This window comes from Lampetra planeri, chromosome 57 (genome assembly GCF_965212315.1).
Source record: "Lampetra planeri chromosome 57, kcLamPlan1.2.h2, whole genome shotgun sequence".
NCBI classification, from domain to species: domain Eukaryota; kingdom Metazoa; phylum Chordata; class Hyperoartia; order Petromyzontiformes; family Petromyzontidae; genus Lampetra; species Lampetra planeri.
The window spans coordinates 807,930-826,957 of NC_136163.1; the positions used below are offsets into that span (position 1 = coordinate 807,930).

General features: G+C 53.4%; 1 protein-coding gene across 1 annotated transcript in view; it reads right to left on the minus strand.

Annotated features, from left to right (window-relative positions):
• LOC144735875 (type II inositol 1,4,5-trisphosphate 5-phosphatase-like) overlaps positions 1-11,244 on the minus strand; it is a 46,788-nt gene extending 35,544 nt beyond the window's left edge. Inside the window, exons 1-4 of the mRNA XM_078618438.1 lie at positions 10,994-11,244; positions 4,237-4,307; positions 2,768-2,956; positions 2,227-2,328 (exon numbers count right to left, since the gene is read on the minus strand). Coding sequence (XP_078474564.1) covers positions 2,227-2,328; positions 2,768-2,956; positions 4,237-4,289 — 344 coding nt within the window. The 5' untranslated portion in view covers positions 4,290-4,307; positions 10,994-11,244. The remainder of the gene's footprint in view (positions 1-2,226; positions 2,329-2,767; positions 2,957-4,236; positions 4,308-10,993) is intronic.
• Positions 11,245-19,028: the final 7,784 nt, after the last annotated feature.

Here is a 19,028-nt window from a genome sequence, read left to right on the forward strand (position 1 = left end):
GCTCCCACGCCCCCTTCATTCTTTTGTTCAGAAGAAGAGCCACACCCTGTTGTTTGGCAGTCTCCTGCCCCGAGTAGAGGACTGTCCACCCCTCATGGTGGCAGGAGCCAGAACCGGTCCACCGGACCTCCTGAATGCCACAGAGATCCAGGCGGTACCGGTCCAGCTCCCGACAGAGGAGTGGCAGCCTCTCCTCCGCAGTGAGCGTTCGAACATTCCACGTGGCCATCCGCAATGGTTTTTCGTTGTTTCTGGAGGAGCCCCGAGGGTTAAAATTCAATCTCCTGGCTCCGCCAAATGGGGTTTGGCCAGGAGACGTCATAAAAGCCTGACCCCCCGGGGCCTCCGGCACAAGCTTATTAATTACAGGTTCATGTTTAATTCGTAGTTTAGTGGTGGTTAATTGAAGGTGGAGGGGTTACCAGCCCCTCGCACCCGTCCAGAGCCCCCGTTTAGCCACTGTGGTGGTCACAGACGCCATGAGGGGAGAGGCCAATGGGCATTGGCCCTCCCCCCACAGCACTGCCCACGACAGTGTTGCCCGTCCGGCACCGCGAGGAGGTAGGAGGTTGTTTTGTCACGCTAACACACTCACACTAACACACACATACACTGACTCACGCTAACCCACTCACACTAACACACACACACTCACGCTAACACACACACACTGACTCACGCTAACACACTCACACTAACACACACACACACACACTCACGCTAACTCACTCACACTAACACACACACACACTGACTCATGCTGACACACTCACACTAACACACACACACACACACTGACTCACGCTAACACACTCACACTAACACACACACTCACGCTAACACACTCACACACTGACTCACACTAATACACTCACGCTAACACACTCCCACTAACACACACTCACGCTAACACACTCACACTAACACACACACACACTGACTCATGCTAACCCACTCACACTAACACACACACACACACACACTGACTCACGCTAACACACACACTGACTCACGCTGACACACTCACACTAACACACACACACACACACTCACGCTAACACACTCACACACTGACTCACACTAATACACTCACACTAACACACTCACGCTAACACACTCACGCTAACACACTCCCACTAACACACACTCACGCTAACACACTCACGCTAACACACTCACTCTCCTACTAACACACACACACACTGACTCACACTAATACACTCCCACTAACACACACTCACGCTAACACACTCACGCTAACACACACACACACTGACTCACGCTAACACACTCACTCTCCCACTAACGCACACACACACTGACTCACGCTAACACACTCACTCTCCAACTAACACACACACTCACGCGAACACGCTCATTTTCTCAGTAACGCACACACACACTGACTCACGCTAACACACTCCCACTAACATACACACTCACGCTAACACACTCACTCTCCCACTAACACACACACACTGACTCATGCTAATACACTCACTCTCACACTAACATACACACTCACGCTAACACACTCACTCTCCCACTAACACACACACACACACTGACTCACGCTAACACACTCACTCTCCCACTAACACACACACACACTGACTCACGCTAACACACTCACTCTCCCACTAACACACACACACTGACTCATGCTAATACACTCACTCTCACACTAACATACACACTCACGTTAACACACTCACTCTCCCACTAACACACACACACTGACTCACGCTAACACACTCACTCTCACACTAACATACACACACTGACTCATGCTAACACACTCACTCTCACACGAACACACACACTCTCCCACTAACACACACACACACACACTGACTCAGGCAATTGCCGACACACACACACACACACGAGCCAAAACACTCACTCAAACACTCATTCACAGAGCCCTGGCCTATTGATGATATCACAGTGCTTGAAAACCCACTCAGCTCACGTTGAGACCTAGGGCAGAGACACGGGGACGTAGGCACACGGGGAGGAGACACGGGTCAAGGGAAACAGCGAGGAGATCCAGGTATGAGACACAGTGGAGACACCGCGAAGAGACGGGGGAGACACAGGGAAACACGGGGACAGTGGAGACATGGGGACACGGGAGACACGGGATGCGGAGACACTGGGGGGAGCCGCACGGAACTAAGCGCACGCGCGCGGAGCCGCACGGATGGATTGCGAGGCCACCTTTACCCCACGCAGTAGACGTCAGGCGGCTCGGGGTCGCCTGCGAGCCACGGGCCGAGCGCCTCGCCCGGCGACTGCCCGTTCACGTTGTACGTGCCCACGTGGAACCTGCACGGGGGGGGGTCACATGAGGAAGCGGGGGCATTAAGGCGAGGAGACGCGGTGACGCGGGGGGGATACGGGGGCAAGAGGGGACACGGGGGGTCACGGGGGGTCACGGCGGGGTCACGGGGGGGTCACGGGGGGGTCACGGGGGGGTCACGGGGGTCACGGGGGAGTCACGGGGTGACATGGAGAAGCGGGGACGAAGTGACGCAGGGGGGACACGGGGATCTGTCAGAACAGTCGCAAGAAAGTGAAACAGTCAAGACGCACAGATTCACGGTCAAGAGTTCGAAGTTCACACATCAAGGGTCAGGGTTCAACGTTCAGGAGTCGGGGTACACGTGCGTGACCCCCCGTAACTCCCCGTGCCCCCCCCCCTCCACCCTCGTGCGTGGCCCCCCGTGCCCCCCCCCCTCCACCCTCGTGCGTGGCCCCCGCTCACCGGAAGTCTCGGGGGGTGGTGTACTCCCTCTCGCGGCTCAGCAGGAGGCACTTGACGAGGTTGTCACGAGCCCCGAACTGCTGGATGGAGAAGAGCTGCGAGCGCACGGGGGGCTCCATGTGGGGGGGCGGCGCGCCCCCCGCGGCAGACGCCTTCAACGCCCCCCCCTCGCCTGGCACGGGCGGGGGGCTGCGCTCAATGAACGCACACGCACGCACCCACACGCACACGTGTACATACAAGATACAAAGACAGATCTCCTGTATAGCCTTGACAGACTGTTGGGGCAAGTGCTGTTAGTGAGCACCTACAAAAGCCGGCACGGCGCACGAGGAAGCGGGTGGCCAGCATCACGCCCGGCCACCTTTGTCTCGCCAGTGGCGATGTTTTACAGACCGCACCAGGAACTCATTTAAGGCAGAGTCCACCTAGGGGAGGCCCAGGACTGGTTCAAATAATCTTCCCTGGTGTTGGCCATGAGCGGGGAGTCGAACTCGGGTTGCCGGGTTTGTAGCGCAGCGTGCTAACCGCTGTACTATTGCTCACCATATATACACGATCACACATACACACACGCACGCACACACGCACACACACAGGTGTACAACAAAAGAAGCACCGTTCGCCAATGAGTGACGGTGACGTCACCACGGCGCTTGTGCCAGGGCTAGTTGCACCTCGAGGCCACGTCAAGTGCGGCGGGCTCACCGACAGCTCACGGGCGAGACCCAGGTGCCATGGGTTGACCGAGATGACCGAAGAACCACCCGTGCTCCCCACTGTGCCACCTCGCAGCGTTTTATTTCCGCCCGGTGACTACGCTCGTTGTTGCGAGCGTCGCTCCTCTGCCCTCTGCTGTCGTTGGAGGGCGACTGCATCCTTCACGAGCCTCCTCATTCACAGAGGCCGATCTTGACACAGCCGGTACCGGTCATCGGCAAGTCTACTCAGCTCCATATCCTCCCGTACCACATCAGCCAATATCTTCTCCAGCCCCTGCCGTGCCCATTTAGCTCCCTCGATCCGACCAAACTGCTTGAGCAAACTGCTTGGGCACATAGTGGCTGGGCATGCAGGCTACATGACCGAGCCAGCACTGCCCCACCTGCCAAAGGAGCTCACTTATGGCGCCGTGTCTACATCTGTGAGCGCCTTACAAAATGTCAGCCTGGTTAAACCCAGGATGGACAGTAGGGAGGCCCGCCTGAATGTGTTGAACCTTTAAAAGGGCTGCACGCTTCACGAGCACAGAGACGGGAAGGCATTTCCCGTGGTCAAAAAGACCCGGAGCTTCGTGTGGAGCGACACACCAGGTAGCTTCCGCACAGCAGGACTACGCAGCAAATGAAAAGATAATGCCGCTGGACTAATCCGGAGTGAGACCTCCGCTGTCGAACCGGAGCTGGCCATAAGCACTCGGGTAGGGGAACTCCCTCCACAACTGGCCCATCGCTCCGACTCACTCTCACCGTCTGTGCGTTCTGCGCTGTCCACGCAAGTCCCCGTTGCTCTTCCCGTCCATCTCACCGGCTGGCCATTCCTGAAGGTGCGGGACACACGGGACGCAGAGACACATGGGGGCATTGTAGCATTGGTAACACTTCGCCTCTCTGCAGCCCTGAGCCAGTGGTGCAAATTCCACATTCTTATGGTAGGGTCTACGAGTCTCTCCGTCTAGGACAACCCCAGAAAGCACTAGCGATTTTATCGACCTCGAAGTCCCCAACCCCCCCACCCCCGCAAACAGGAACTGAACCCACGACCTTCCGATTGCAAGCCACTCGCTCCAGCGCTGACCAGCCACCCGGCGTTTACACTACATTCAGTGAGCCACGCAAACCGAATCTTACCAAACACGACTTAAAACCAGGTAATGGAAAATCCGGGTGCCGGTCTGCCACGCGAGGACACGCGGTCTCGGAGGAGGCGACGGCTCAAAGCCCCAGACCAGGTTCCGTTGTCCCCCCGGGCGACTCGGTCTGCCCAACGTCGTCAGCAGCGGTAGCCGAGGAGCGCGCGGCCGCTGTGGGCACTGTGGCTCCCATGGGGCTGCAGGGCGATCGCCACGCAGGAGGGCGCCGCTACTGCTGCTGCTGCTGCTGCAGCCGGCCGGCGTTTTGCAGTGCGTGGCGATGACCGCTACTGCCGCTGCTGCTGCTGCGTAACCTCAACGGACGACTTTGCGGCATAATTTTTCTTAAAAGTTGGATTTGTGACGCTGGGGCCTCCTACTCGCTCTGAATGGCGTTGCGGGATCTTTATTGTAAGTGAAGCAGACGGCGCGTAGTACGCAGTCGGCAGTATTTCGTGGTCGACACACACTGCAGTATTAACCAGGGCAGCCTGCTAGATTCGAACTGCGAAGCCCCTTCAACAAGCAGCGGACACGCTGTCGCTGAGTCGCATCTCCCACTAAAAAAAACTACACATTTCTTTTTTCTTACCAGGTCAGGCCCACTGAGCTATGTAGCTCTTTTTCAGAAGCGACCTGGCCACAAAGGACAGCTCAACTAAGTGGCTTATCACGTGAAAATTCATAGCAACCAAGTACGCTAAACGCAGGTTGATTCTAAATGAGGAGGGAAAAACCGGAGGACCTGGAGAAAAATCCACGCCACCATGGGGAGTACGTGCAAACTCCAAATATTCAGGCGTTGAGGTCGGGATCGAACCCCACGACCTCCTGCATACCAGGCGAGGTAGTTAACATCTCCTAGCCACCGAGTACTAATCCCCCACCCCACCAGCATGGTGCCTTACATCCGAGCTCTCACGAGCAACACGATTACACCACCGCCACTGCACGCGCAGAGAGCGGCGTGAGGATTTACAAAACCAGCCCCCACCTCTTCATCCCCCTGCGGTGGGAGACGGAATCGGACCGGCGACCCCCTGGATTCCAAAGTCTCAACACCAGCGGGGCAGCTCATAAATACACGCGAAAACCACTCAGACTAACCCAGCCCGGTCACGTTGTCGCACAACCAACTTTGTGTAGTTATTTATAGAGGCAATGGGTCTGTTGCCTCCAAAACACTCTTCCATCGCTACGACTGCCACCACCATCACGGGGGCCGTTCCCGTGAACTTCACCCCTTGTCTGTACCCCACGCTGTGTTCAACAGCCACCACCGTACTGCAGGTCGCAACAACACTCACCAACTCAAAAAAATCGCAACCACTCAATTACCACACTGCAGGTCACCTCTCTGTGCGAGTCTCTGTGCAAGTCTACGAGTCTCTGTTTGTCTATGGGTCTCTTTTGGAGTCCAAGGATTCTACGTGCAAGTCTATGGATTTCCTGTGTGAGTCTATGGGTCTCTGTACGAGCCTGTGGGTTCCTATGCAAGTCTATGGGTCCTGATCAGCAGAGTCAGGCTTGCCTATATTGGTTCAACGCAGGTTCAAAGCAAGCAAACTCTGGACTGATTTCAAGCCTTGCATATATTGATTCAGCACAAGCAAACGCTGGACCGGTTTCAACATTCAGTGTCTCACCAGCAGAGCCAGGCTCGCTCGAACCAATGCTGATCGACTGCCAGATGTGTATAGTCAAGGGCCTTGTCAGATATGGGTCCAAAGTTTGACGCAAAACTCTCGAATACACAACAAAGAATATAATCACACCGAGGGGACCGAGACAAACCCCGCGGATCGCCGCTACAGCCGCACCGCGTCCCTCTGCGACCCGGCCCGGTGGCCTCTCGAGACCACGTCAAAACATCCCTCCGCTAATTAAACTCTCGCCGCCACCTCGGTGCGAACGGTAAACGAGCCGCGTGAACTCCTCCCTGGCGTGAATTTGCCAAGCCCGTGCCAACTTGCGGCGGCAGAGGCCGGATCGGGGTCTACACTAGGGCCAGTGGAGGGTTGGGGGGGGGGGAGATTGGAACGGACCCGAGCGTAGAAGCTCCACATTCCACACGCAGAGACCCACGTGCCCCACCAAAACCCCACGCGTCTCACCAAACTCCATGCGTCCCACCAAATCCCATGGGTCTTACGTAACTTCACACATCACACCAAATGCCACGGGTCTTACCAAATGCCAAGGGTTCCACCAAATCCCACGGATCATACCAAATGCCACGCATCACACCAAATCCCACGGGTCTCACCAAATGCCACGCATCACACCAAATCGCACGGGTCTCACCCAAACCTCTGTGCGCCGGCGATCTCGGGATCACAAGTCCAGTGCGACACTTGACCACTACACTGTTGCAGCACCGAATGCAAAAACGAGAATGATTTTAGCCACCCTCGTGTCGTACGGTGTTAACCTCGCGAACCGAGAATCACAAGACAGCAGCTGCCACAGTGCTGGTGGTCGGCGTTGCACTGGGCTTGCGATCCGGAGGTCGCCGGTTCCATTACATCTGTCGGCATGGCAATTGAAACAAGTTTCTCAAAACTCCCTCCCCCCACTTTCCCCCCCCCACTTTCCCACTCTCTCCGCCGCCTCCGTGAGAGAGGCAGTTTGCATAACAGACATTAAACACGGAACAAAGAGACAGGAGTTAAAAGGTGAGCCATAGCAGCTCGGAGCACATCGATAATCTGACGCTGGATAGCAACATCGCAGCGCGTCGAACGGAGCGAGTTTCCAATCAGTATGTGCTTTCCTGTTGTGAAGTGACGGGTCGGATGCAACGGAAACCCACAAAGAAAACGGAACGCAAACCAAAAAAGTTGCAGTGGAAATTCATGGCGGTCGACGTGTAATTGGTCTCACGCTGACGACGCGACAAAAAGCGGAACAATGCAGATTACAGACCCAATGCAGATGACAGACCCAATGCGAGCTTGTGTTGACTGGTTTGGAACAGAAACATTTGGGCTTTGCTACGGCCGGACGCATGACGCGCGAGAAGGGACGGACGATGGCCGAGAACGATCGAGGAGTGGCAGCCGAGGAAACGGAACGCGTCCAGGCGGAAGAGATGGAGCGATGACGTGAGCTCGTGTGTCATGGAGCAGGTGCCCGGTAGATCGTTATTGCATCGCAGGATTGTGAGAGGTGGCTTGGGAGGCCTTCATCCAGCAGGGAATAGATCACGGCTGATGACGATGATAAAAGAGTGAAATTGGTGCGCATTTCCTGCTAAGACAAACTCATCGGACAAATGGTCAGCAGCCAAGAAAACGGACAAAAACAACTGAGAAGTTCCGCACAGAAAGCGTCGAGAGAGAGAGACGCCACGCAGGGACTGACACCGAGAGACTGGGAGAGGAACACCTGCATCGGAGAACACGTGATGTATCACACCGCTGAGACCGTGAAGGCAACGTCAGTGGGGCGCGATAATTATGCAGGAAGACGTCACGGGAAGGGACATGACCCAAGAGGGAAACAAACCCCTGCGGATATGGAGCAACGCCGCTATCAGGCCGTGTGCAGCGGTGGGAGGGATTGTGACAAAGCAGGACGTGACTGGCCCTTCAACAAAAGTTTAAATTCATTTAGTTTTAACCACTCAAGTGTTAACCACTCAAGATAGCAGGGTCTCAGTTAGATCGCGTAAATATAAATGTGTCGTTAGACCCGCCACCACCTGACACAGCAAATTAGTAAGGTTTGTCACGTAAACAGAACGTGCCAGTTAGTTAATAGTGCAGTGCACCACTGTGTTGGAGAGTAAACCCACTGCAGCATTTACAATTCAAGTAGCGTGATGTTTCGCCTGGAATTACAACCAGCATCACCAGGCGATCGCCAGAGTTGTCGACAGCCAGAGTTGTCACCTGATGATGCTGGTTGTAATTACTGGCAAAAAGTCGTAGTCGAATTGTAAATGTTGAAGTGGGTTTACTCTCCAACACACCGGTGTGCTGAACTAGTAAAGAATTGGCGTGTTTTGTTTACGTTACAAACCTTACGAATTGTCTGTGTCGGGTGGTGGCGGGTTTATATTTATATTTACACGATCTAACCCAAAAACAACTATTATGGACAGCATGGTCTCGTTTGCAAGAGGGAGCTGAGTCAGCCAAATGACAAAAGCATAGAAACTAAGTACATAACGACGGAGCAAATAGAGATCAGACCAGAGACAGACAGACAGAGATCAGACCAGAGACAGACAGACAGAGATCAGAGCAGAGACAGGCAGACATAGATCAGAGCAGAGACAGGCAGACATAGATCAGAGCAGAGACAGGCAGACATAGATCAGAGCAGAGACAGACAGACAGAGATCAGAGCAGAGACAGACAGACAGAGATCAAAGCAGAGACAGACAGATAGAGATCAGAGCAGAGACAGACAGATAGAGATCAGAGCAGAGACAGGCAGACAGAGATCAGAGACAGACAGACAGATAGAGATCAGAGCAAAGACAGACAGACAGAGATCAGAGCAGAGACAGACAAATATAAATAATCACCAAAATAATTGCGTTCCCTGTATTCAAGAAAGGCAAACGCTAACATCCTAAATAAATAATCATCTGCCATAAAAATGTATATAAATTCTGTACATTTTTTTACAGTTTTTTTTGTAAAAAATTTTTTTCAAGAAATCGAACAAATTGGTTCCTAAAACCCATCGGTGGTAACATAACGCGAGGAGAAACGTCGCGAGGGACCCCGAGTGAGCACTGCACGCGATTGTGACAGACGTGGGACACGCGTCAGAGTGATGGGCACGGCCGCATCTGGGAAGCCAAAGCGAGTTAGTGGATGGGTGACCACCTGCACCACCAGGGCTTGCCAAGGTGTTGTGGCCAAGAGGTGGCCAAGAGGTGGCAGTGCTGGGATTTCTCTGGCGAGATGTTAGGTCCATCGTCTGGTATACAGGAGGTCGTGGGTTCGATCCCGACCCTGACGATGCATGGTTGGAGTTGGCGTGTCTCTTCTCCTCGTGGCCACGTGGATGTTTCTCCAGATCCTCCGATTTACCTCTACATTTAGAATCGTGCGTTTAGAGTATTTGACTGCGACACATTTCGACACGATAAGTCACTTTATTTGTGCCATCATTTGTGGCCAGATCGCTTCTGGAAAGAAAAAAAGAACTGTATAGCTCAATGGGCCTTACCTGGTAAAACAAAAAAATGTGTTTAATAGTTTTCTCCAACACGAAGCCAAATCCTCTCTGTGTGGCAGGACCCTCTTGAGAGCGAGTCCTGAGTCTCGTTGAGGTTTCTGACTTCAAAGACTCGAAAACTCATATACAGACGCATGGCCTTGCACAGAAACCCACGGGTTTACAGAGACCCATGGACTCACACCGAGCCCCCAAAGCCTCACACGGAAGACCCCGTGGACTCAAGTGACCCAGTACTCACACAGAGATCAAATAGATTGAGGGACCAGAAGTCTCACATCGAGACACACAGAGACTCGCACATAAACCCAGGGACGCATACGAAGACCCATGGATTCAGAGACGCGTGGATTCACAGAGACCCACACTCACACAGAGACCCATAGACTAACACGGATACCCAGAGACTCGCACATAAACCCATGGACTCATACGAAGACCGTGGATTCACAGAGACCCACACTCACACAGAGGACCATAGACTAACACGGATACCCGCAGACTTGCACGGAAGACCCATAGTATCACACAGAGACCCATAGTATCACACAGAGACCCAAAGTCTCACACAGAGACCCATTGACTAAGACGGATACCCAGAGACTCACAACTAAACCCATGGAATCATACGAAGACTTGTGGATTCTCAGAGACCCATGGATTCAGAGACCCACACCGACACAGTGACCCATTGACTCACACGGAGACCCACAGCCTCCCCCCGCGAGCGAGGAGCCCGAGCCGGGCACCGCGCTGGGTGGTGTGGGGTGGTGTGGGGTGGTGTGGTGTGGGGTGGTGTGAGGTGTGTGGGGTGGTGTGGGGTGGGGTGGTGTGGGGTGATGTGGGGTGGTGTGGGGTGGTGTGGGGTGGTGTTGTGTGGGGTGGTGTGGGGTGCTTTGGTGTGGGGTGTGTGGGGTGATGTGGGGTGGTGTGGGGTGGTGTGTGGGGTGGTGTGGGGTGGTGTGGGGTGCTGTGGTGTGGGGTGTGTGGGGTGATGTGGGGTGGTGTGGGGTGGTGTGTGGGGTGGTGTGGGGTGGTGTGGGGTGGTGTGATGTTGTGTGGGGTGTGTGGGGTGGTGTGGTGTGTGGGGTGGGGTGGTGTGTGTGGGGTGGTGTGGGGTGGTGTGGGGTGATGTGGGGTGATGTGGTGTGGGGTGGTGTGTCGAGTGCTCGGGGTACCCTGCGACTCCTGGTCACCGGTGGCCGCTGTCTCTCAGGCTGGCGACATCGCGCGGACCGGCCACGGCGTCCCCTGCTGCTGCTGCTGTTGTTGCTGTTGTTGTTGCTGCTGTTGCCGCTGCCCCTGGCGGGTGGCCGCGAACCCGGCGGCGGCGGTCGCGGATTTGTGGAGTGCCCCGGGCTCCTGTCTCTCTCTGGGCCCGACGCCCGCTTCGGATTCCCCAGCTCGGACAGGCGCGTCCGGCCGCCCGGGCACCGCTCCCATTGGTCGGCGCCGAGAGCTCCGCCTACTCGTGACCAATCCGCGTGCGAGCTCACACCCCCCCCACCGCCGCTGCGCGTGTGTGCGCTGCGGAATGTTAAAGCTGCCCTGTGACGTCACTGGCCCTGTGGGGGGGGCGTGGGGGGGGTTGGGTGACGTCACAGCGGAATTGCTCGCCGCCATCTTGCCTAGGGGAAGCGTGCTGCCATCTTACTCAGGGGGGAAGATGGCGGAAACTTGTCGCCTGAGAATTGCAGGCTGTTTCAAAAAGATGTTAACATTTACATGGAACTATCGTTTTTAATGGGAAAATAATGGATAATACACTGGAACTTGAAAACAAACGTATTTAGCAGCTTCAACACGTGCCTGGAATCTTTTCCAGGTGGTCTCCAGAGCCAGGAGGCACTTTTTGTGGTATTGTTGCAAATTCTCGGAAGTGTTAGAACATGTTTTTTAAGCACTCTGTTATAGCGTCCTTCCTCTGGGTAAACAAGCAACTCGTTATTTGGGGATGCTGTTGCTGCGTTGGCAGTGGCTGTACAGGCACAATGGACAAACAAAAGCTGAACACATTTGTCAATCATCATCATGATGCCTCCTTTGCCAGTGTCAAAATATGATAATAGGGTGTTTTCCGCTTTTTTATGGTGACAAAACTGAAACCTTTTGCAAGGGAATCATGTTTACATTAACCACAATACTTGCAGTCAAAATGCAAACAAAAAACAACACTCTGATAATTAATGCATTGTGTGGACCAATCAGTTTCAAGGACAATGCATTAATTATGAGTGTTGTTTTTTGTTTGCATTTTGGCTGCAAGTATTGTGGTTAATGTAAACATGATTCCTTGCAAAAGGTTTCAGTTTTGTCGCCAGAAAAAGGGGAAACCCCCTATTATTACATTTGTCAATAACACGTATAAACCACTCGTTCATTGGATGAATGTTAATAAATAGAGGTCTGCAGAGCTTAGGCAAACGTTGGTAGCTTTGGTGCTGCTGCTGCTGCATTCCCGCTCGCCTCGGGTTCTGCCTCCCGGTGCCTCTGAGTCGTCCTCGTCGAGAACGAGCGAAGACAGAGTGGCGCTCCCTTATAAGTTGACATTGTTGCTGTTGTACGATACAGTGATGTAAACAGTTCTCAGAATCCGAATATTTATTATATTGGGATAATCCGATGAGCTATGAAGCTCCTTTTCACAGATTGCGGTAGGGACACGGGGTAAGGACGTCACAACAACAAACACTAAAGACACAAACACGATAGGGGTGCAACGTCCAAGAAAGGTCAACAAATCACCCAACACACAAACAAATACAACACGAAACCATCCACATACTACCAGGCAAAGCCCACTAAAGTATTAAGGGGCCGTCCATAAATGACGTCACGCACCTAGGGGTTAGACATTTGTGACGAGGGGGGGAGGGGGTTGAGAAATGTGACGTCACATCAAAATGCGCAACTTTAAATAAATATAGACAACACGTTCTACTTAATTAAATATACTTTTTAATAAATGTTTTCTCCTACAACATCAGAGTGCAGCGCCACATTGAATACGCACTACAATGACAATAGTTTAAAGCGATTTGAAGCAGGTTTTATTTTTGGGGGAGGGCAGAGCTTTGTGACGTCATATTTGAGGGGGGGGGGGCTCTGACTTTTTGTGACGCCGTGTGACGAGGTGGGGGGGGGGGTCAAAAATCGTCCAAAATCGAATGACGTCATTTATGGACGGCCCCATAGCTCATTTTTCAGAAGCGACCTGGCCACAAATGACCGCTCAATAAAGTGGATTATCATTTCGAAATTTATAGCAGAATACTATTCTAAATAGTCTAATCGCATGTAACGTAGTCGATGTCCGTCACGTGGTTTGTAGCTGGCGTGGTGTTGGCCAATTGTCTTTGTTTTGCCTAATCCCAAAGTGTGTTCACAACAATACTCACTCATCCACTCACCCACCACACTTATCCACTCACCCACCTTACCCATACACTCACATATCTTTCCACACCGACTCACTCAAACGCCACTGCAGGTCATAACACTCGCACTCACTCACCCGCTCACACACCCACTCCCCGACACACTCAGCCATTCACCCAACTACTCACCCACGTATTCACTTATCTAACTCACCTTTCTATCCGCTCAGCCACCACACTGCAGGTCACACCGACACATTCACTCAAATTTACATGGAGATCCATAGAGTTACATGGAGACACACAGAGTTACATGGAGGCACGTAGGGTTAAATATGAATTCAGACTTTATTATTTCAGCTGGGAGGGCCGCCATTGAGTTGAGCAGCCATTTCACAAGGGCACAAGACAGTGACGGCAGTCACAGGACAACGCAGTGACACACATCTACGCAGAGATCCATAGAGTTAGACTCATGGAGATCCACAGAGTTACACAGAGATCCATCGAGTTACACAGAGACTCACAGAGTTACACAGAGATCCATAGAGTTACACAGAGACTCACAGAGTTACACAGAGATCCATAGAGTTACACCGAGATCCATAGAGTTACACAGAGACGCACAGAGTTACACCGAGATCCATAGAGTTACACAGAGATCCATAGAGTTACTCAGAGATCCATAGAGTTAGACTCATGGAGATCCATAGAGTTACACAGAGATCCATAGAGTTACTCAGAGATCCATAGAGTTAGACTCATGGAGATCCATAGAGTTACAAAGAGACTCACAGAGTTACACAGAGATCCATAGAGTTACACAGAGATACATAGAGTTAGACTCATGGAGATCATAGAGTTACACAGAGATCCATAGAGTTACACAGAGATCCATAGAGTTAGACTCATGGAGATCCATAGAGTTACAAAGAGACTCACAGAGTTACACAGAGATCCATAGAGTTACACAGAGATACATAGAGTTAGACTCATGGAGATCCATAGAGTTACACAGAGACGCACAGAGTTACACCGAGATCCATAGAGTTACACAGAGATCCATAGAGTTACACAGAGACGCACAGAGTTACACCGAGATCCATAGAGTTACACAGAGATCCATAGAGTTACTCGGAGATCCATAGAGTTACTCGGAGATCCATAGAGATACACAGAGACTCACAGAGTTACACAGAGATCCATAGAGTTACTCGGAGATCCATAGAGTTAGACTCATGGAGATCCATAGAGTTACACAGAGACTCACAGAGTTACACCGAGATCCATAGAGTTACACAGAGATGCACAGAGTTACACATAGATCCATCCAGTTACAGAGACGCACAGACCGCAGGCCAAGACCGTCGCAGGGTGGATGGAATGTGTAGTCGACTCGCAAGGAGCAAAAACAACAAGTGAAGACCAAACCCACGCATGGTTTGGTGTACGAATCAAAAACAGTTGTTCAGAACCACAACCACAACTCTTCACATGTTTCACCGACACGCTGCCCTCCCCAACAGAGAAATACAACGACGATGTCACTCGTTGGAGAGTTGGTGGTGCAGCGGTTAGCGCACTGAACGCTGAAGTTTATCCGCGTCCTCCGGGTTTCCCCTTCACATGTGAAGTATTGGAAAATGACGGCAGGAAACTCCTTGACGGGAACACACTTCTTTTATTAAATCTTGACTTGTAACAATACAACGCGTGGCCTCTCTTCTTCACAATGCGGTCACCGTACAACGGTACAACTCGTGACCTCTTCTTCTTCACCCTACGCTTCTCTTGACTCTCTGGATTCTGTGCTGCTGGCTCTCTGTGCCTCGTGTAGACTCCGCGCCTCGGCTACACTCTTCTCTCGCCTCGTGTAGACTCTGCGCCTCTGCTACACTCTCCACTCGCCTCGTGTAGACTTTGCATCTCTCTCTCTGGCTACACCGTATGCATACTCGGCTCGTGTAGACCTTCCTCTCTCTCTGGCTACACCGTATGCATACTCGGCTCGTGTAGACCGTTCTCTCTCTCTGGCTACACACTATACATTACTCAGCTCGTGTAGACCGTTCTCTCTCGCTGGCTACACACTATACATTACTCAGCTCGTGTAGACCGTTCTCTCTCGCTGGCTACACACTATACATTACTCAGCTCGTGTAGACCGTTCTCTCTCGCTGGCTACACACTTATACCTTACTCTCCTCTATTCTCCATTACTCTCCTCTACTCTCCATTACTCTCCTCTACTCTCCCTTACTCTCCTCTCCGGGCTCTATCTCTGCACCTTCGTCTTCATTCTTAGATGGTTCCACTTCTGCCCCCTGCTCCTCTGTGCATCACCTTATATACCTCTTCTTCCCGGGAGACGGAGCGGATGCGGACCTCAACGTCGGCACCGCTCCTCAGTTACCCAATCCCCACGCGCTATCCCTACGATCCGGTTCCGCTCAGCGCGTGTTTCCACTCCCCGACCAATCACACCGCGCTGCTACCCGATCACTCCCTCTGGGCGCGTCACCGGCACACAGCCAATCAGCAGCACTACCCCCACCCGCGCACTGACGCCTGCTCCTCCCCGTCAGCGCGCGTCACCACACACACACCCGTACATACGCGCTGGCACACGACATATACACCCAGCGCGTATCACCACTACATCACCCCCTCCCACATAGCTCGCAGCCGGCCCGGCTGCTAACAACAACCAACCGCGACGATAAAACGACAACCAACAAAAAAAAACCCCGTAACCCCCCGAGTGTGCCCCGTAACATAACACAACAACAACAACAACAAGAATAACTATGTACAGATTGACAATGAACACGAAAAGTCAACAATAACACGATACGAGCAAATTTGAAAACGAACGCGCCCCACGTCCCTGCGACTACACGCAGTGACGAGGCGCTCCAACTGCCCCGACTCCTCACGAGGCAGGTCATGCAAAGTAGCACGACCTGGCGCGAGTCCGTCTGGCTGGTCCATCGTATGGGGCGGGACACTGACGACCGTCCGGCGGTTCCGGCTGCTCCAGACGGCGCGGAACGGGCCTGAAAGGGCCGGCCCCGCCGCGGAGATCCGGCCGCCGGTGATCGGCAGCTGTCAGTTCCGAGACACCTGGGAGCAGATCAGGCGAAAATACGTGTGGATCAGGCAGAGACATTTCCCCCTCTGGGTCGCCGGTCACGTCACACGCCCGGCCATCACGACACAAGGGGAGGCCATATGGAGGCGAGAACGGTTTCAGTCGGGAGGGGTGAACGTACCAACGGCGCTTTCCCCACTTTATCTGAACGCACTGGGGCCGTGCAACGCGCACGACCTCCACGGGTCCCCTCCACGGTCTCAACAATTTAGGCGACGTAGCCAAGGGTGCCTGAGGGCAATGCAGCCAGGCCCTGTCACCTGGTTTCCATTCGTGCATGGACACCTTCCGTGCCCGCAACCTTTCATTAGCAATTTGGCGAGCCCGCGAATTAAGCCGTGCGGCCTCCCTCGCCTCTGTCAGCTTGTGAATATTAAACTTAATATGTTCTGCCAAATTAGAATTAGTTCGTGGAGCGGACAGGCCAAGTTGCGTTTCCATTGGCGGGTCAGCTTCCCGACCGTACATCAAATAGAATGGGGAAAACCCCGTAGCTGCATGGGGGGCCATTCTATACGCGGCAAGGACTCCCGGGACCTGCAGGTCCCAATCTACATGTGCCTCGCACACCTGCTGGCACAGCATGGAAGTCAAAGTTCTGTGGAGTCTCTCCACCATCCCGTCAGTCTGCGGGTGGTACGGGGAGGTACGCACCTTCTTGGTACCCAACAGATCGCACACCTCTTGCAACAATTTACTCGAAAAAATTTTACCTTGGTCGGTCAGCAGGCGTTCGGGAGCCCCCTTGTCCAGGACATAGCCCTGGACGAAGGCATCCGTCACAGCCGCTGCCGACTGGTTAGCGAGAGGCCACGCCATAGGCCATCGGGTAAAGTATTCGACCCCCACTAACAAATATTTATTCCCTCTCGGCGTGACTGGGAAGGGCCCCAAAATATCGAGTGCAACGAGCTCGTTGGTACGCGAGACCTGAATAGATTGCAGCGGTGGATTAGCTGCCACGGCCGGTGGTTTACGCCTGGCGCACTCAACGCACCCCTTCAGAATATGTACCACATCACTTCCCATTCCCGGCCAGTAATAGTCACGCTGAAGCAGGGCAAGCGTCTTGTTAACTCCCAAGTGCAAGAGGCGTTCGTGTGCCGCCAAGACAACCCTCCCCCTCACAGCAGAAGGCACCACGAGTGCGTTCCGCCGGGACAAACTGTCCCATCTCAATAACACGCCCTGCTCAAGTACATAGGAGCCGGTACGCTCCTGGTCCCCCTCGGGACCCCCAACCTTGCGGCGCAATGCTAGCAGCGAGCTGTCCGCCATCTGGAGGCGGCCCCATTCGCTGAGCGACAGCGAGAGCAGCGAGTCCCGACCCTGAGAGGCAGTGGAATCATCCCCGATCGGTGCGCCCGCTGTCGCAGCCAGTGCCCCCATCTCCCCCGCAAGCGTCGGTTTACAGCACGCCGATCCCGACAAACACGCGCATTCATCACAAGGCAACAACCGCGACAAGCAATCGGCATTCGTGTGTCGCAACCCCTTACGGTACGTAGTCGTAAACTGATAGTCCTGGAGGACTTCCAACCAACGCGACAACTGGCCCGAGGGCTGGGCGACCCTCAATGAATAATGTAGCGCCGCGTGGTCCGTTCGGACTGTAAAGTGACGACCATAGAGATATGGCCTAAACTGCTGCACAAAAAAAACAATGGCAAGCAGCTCGCGACGGGTGACACAGTAGCGCTGCTCCGCCGGGGACAACACCCTACTACCGTAGGCGACAACTCTTTCGACCCCCCCAACGACTTGGGATAGCACCCCCCCAATGCCCGTGTTGCTAGCATCCGTGTCCAGCAAAAAGGGACTGGCAAAATCGGGATAACACAAGGGTGGGGCACCCACCAAGGCGTCCCGGAGGGAGCGAAACGCGGCCTCCTCCTCCGGTCTCCATTTGAACTTCACTCCCTTCGCCGTTAGAGCGTGCAAGGGTTTTGCAATAGTGGCGAAGTGCTCAACGAACCGCCGATAATAAGAAGCAAACCCGATGAAACTACGCACGTCGGAAACGGACGTAGGTGTCGGCCACGAACCGACACAATCCGTCTTCGCGGGATCGGTGGAGATCCCCGAAGAATCGACAATGTGACCCAAGTATCTAACGGACCTACGAAGGAGGTGACATTTGGCCGGTTTAAATTTCAACTTAGCCGATCGCATTCGCAAGAACACCCCTCTCAATCGCCGGAGGTGTTCTTCAAACGTTTTACTGAAAACAATGACATCGTCCATATAAATCAAGCATGTATCCCACTGCAAGCCCGACAAAACCAGCTCCATAAGTCGCTGAAACGTCGCTGGAGAGGAGTGAAGTCCCATGGGTAACCGGTTAAACTGGAACAGCCCCCCTGGAGTCCGAAATGCTGTCTTAAGTTTCGACTCTTCGTCGAGCGGCAACTGCCAAAACCCCGATAACAAATCAAGAGTCGAAAAATATCGCGCACCAGACAATGCATCGAGGGACTCATCCATCCTGGGGAGCGGATACGCGTCAGCCACAGAGATCTTATTCAGGCGACGGAAATCAACGCAGAATCGCAGGGACCCGTCCTGCTTCTTAACCAGCACAATAGGCGCTCCCCACGGGCTAGAGGAGGGCGAAATAATATCGGCTTCTAGCATATCGTTAACAGCCGACTGAACATGTTCCTTCTCCACGGGACTCAGTCGGAA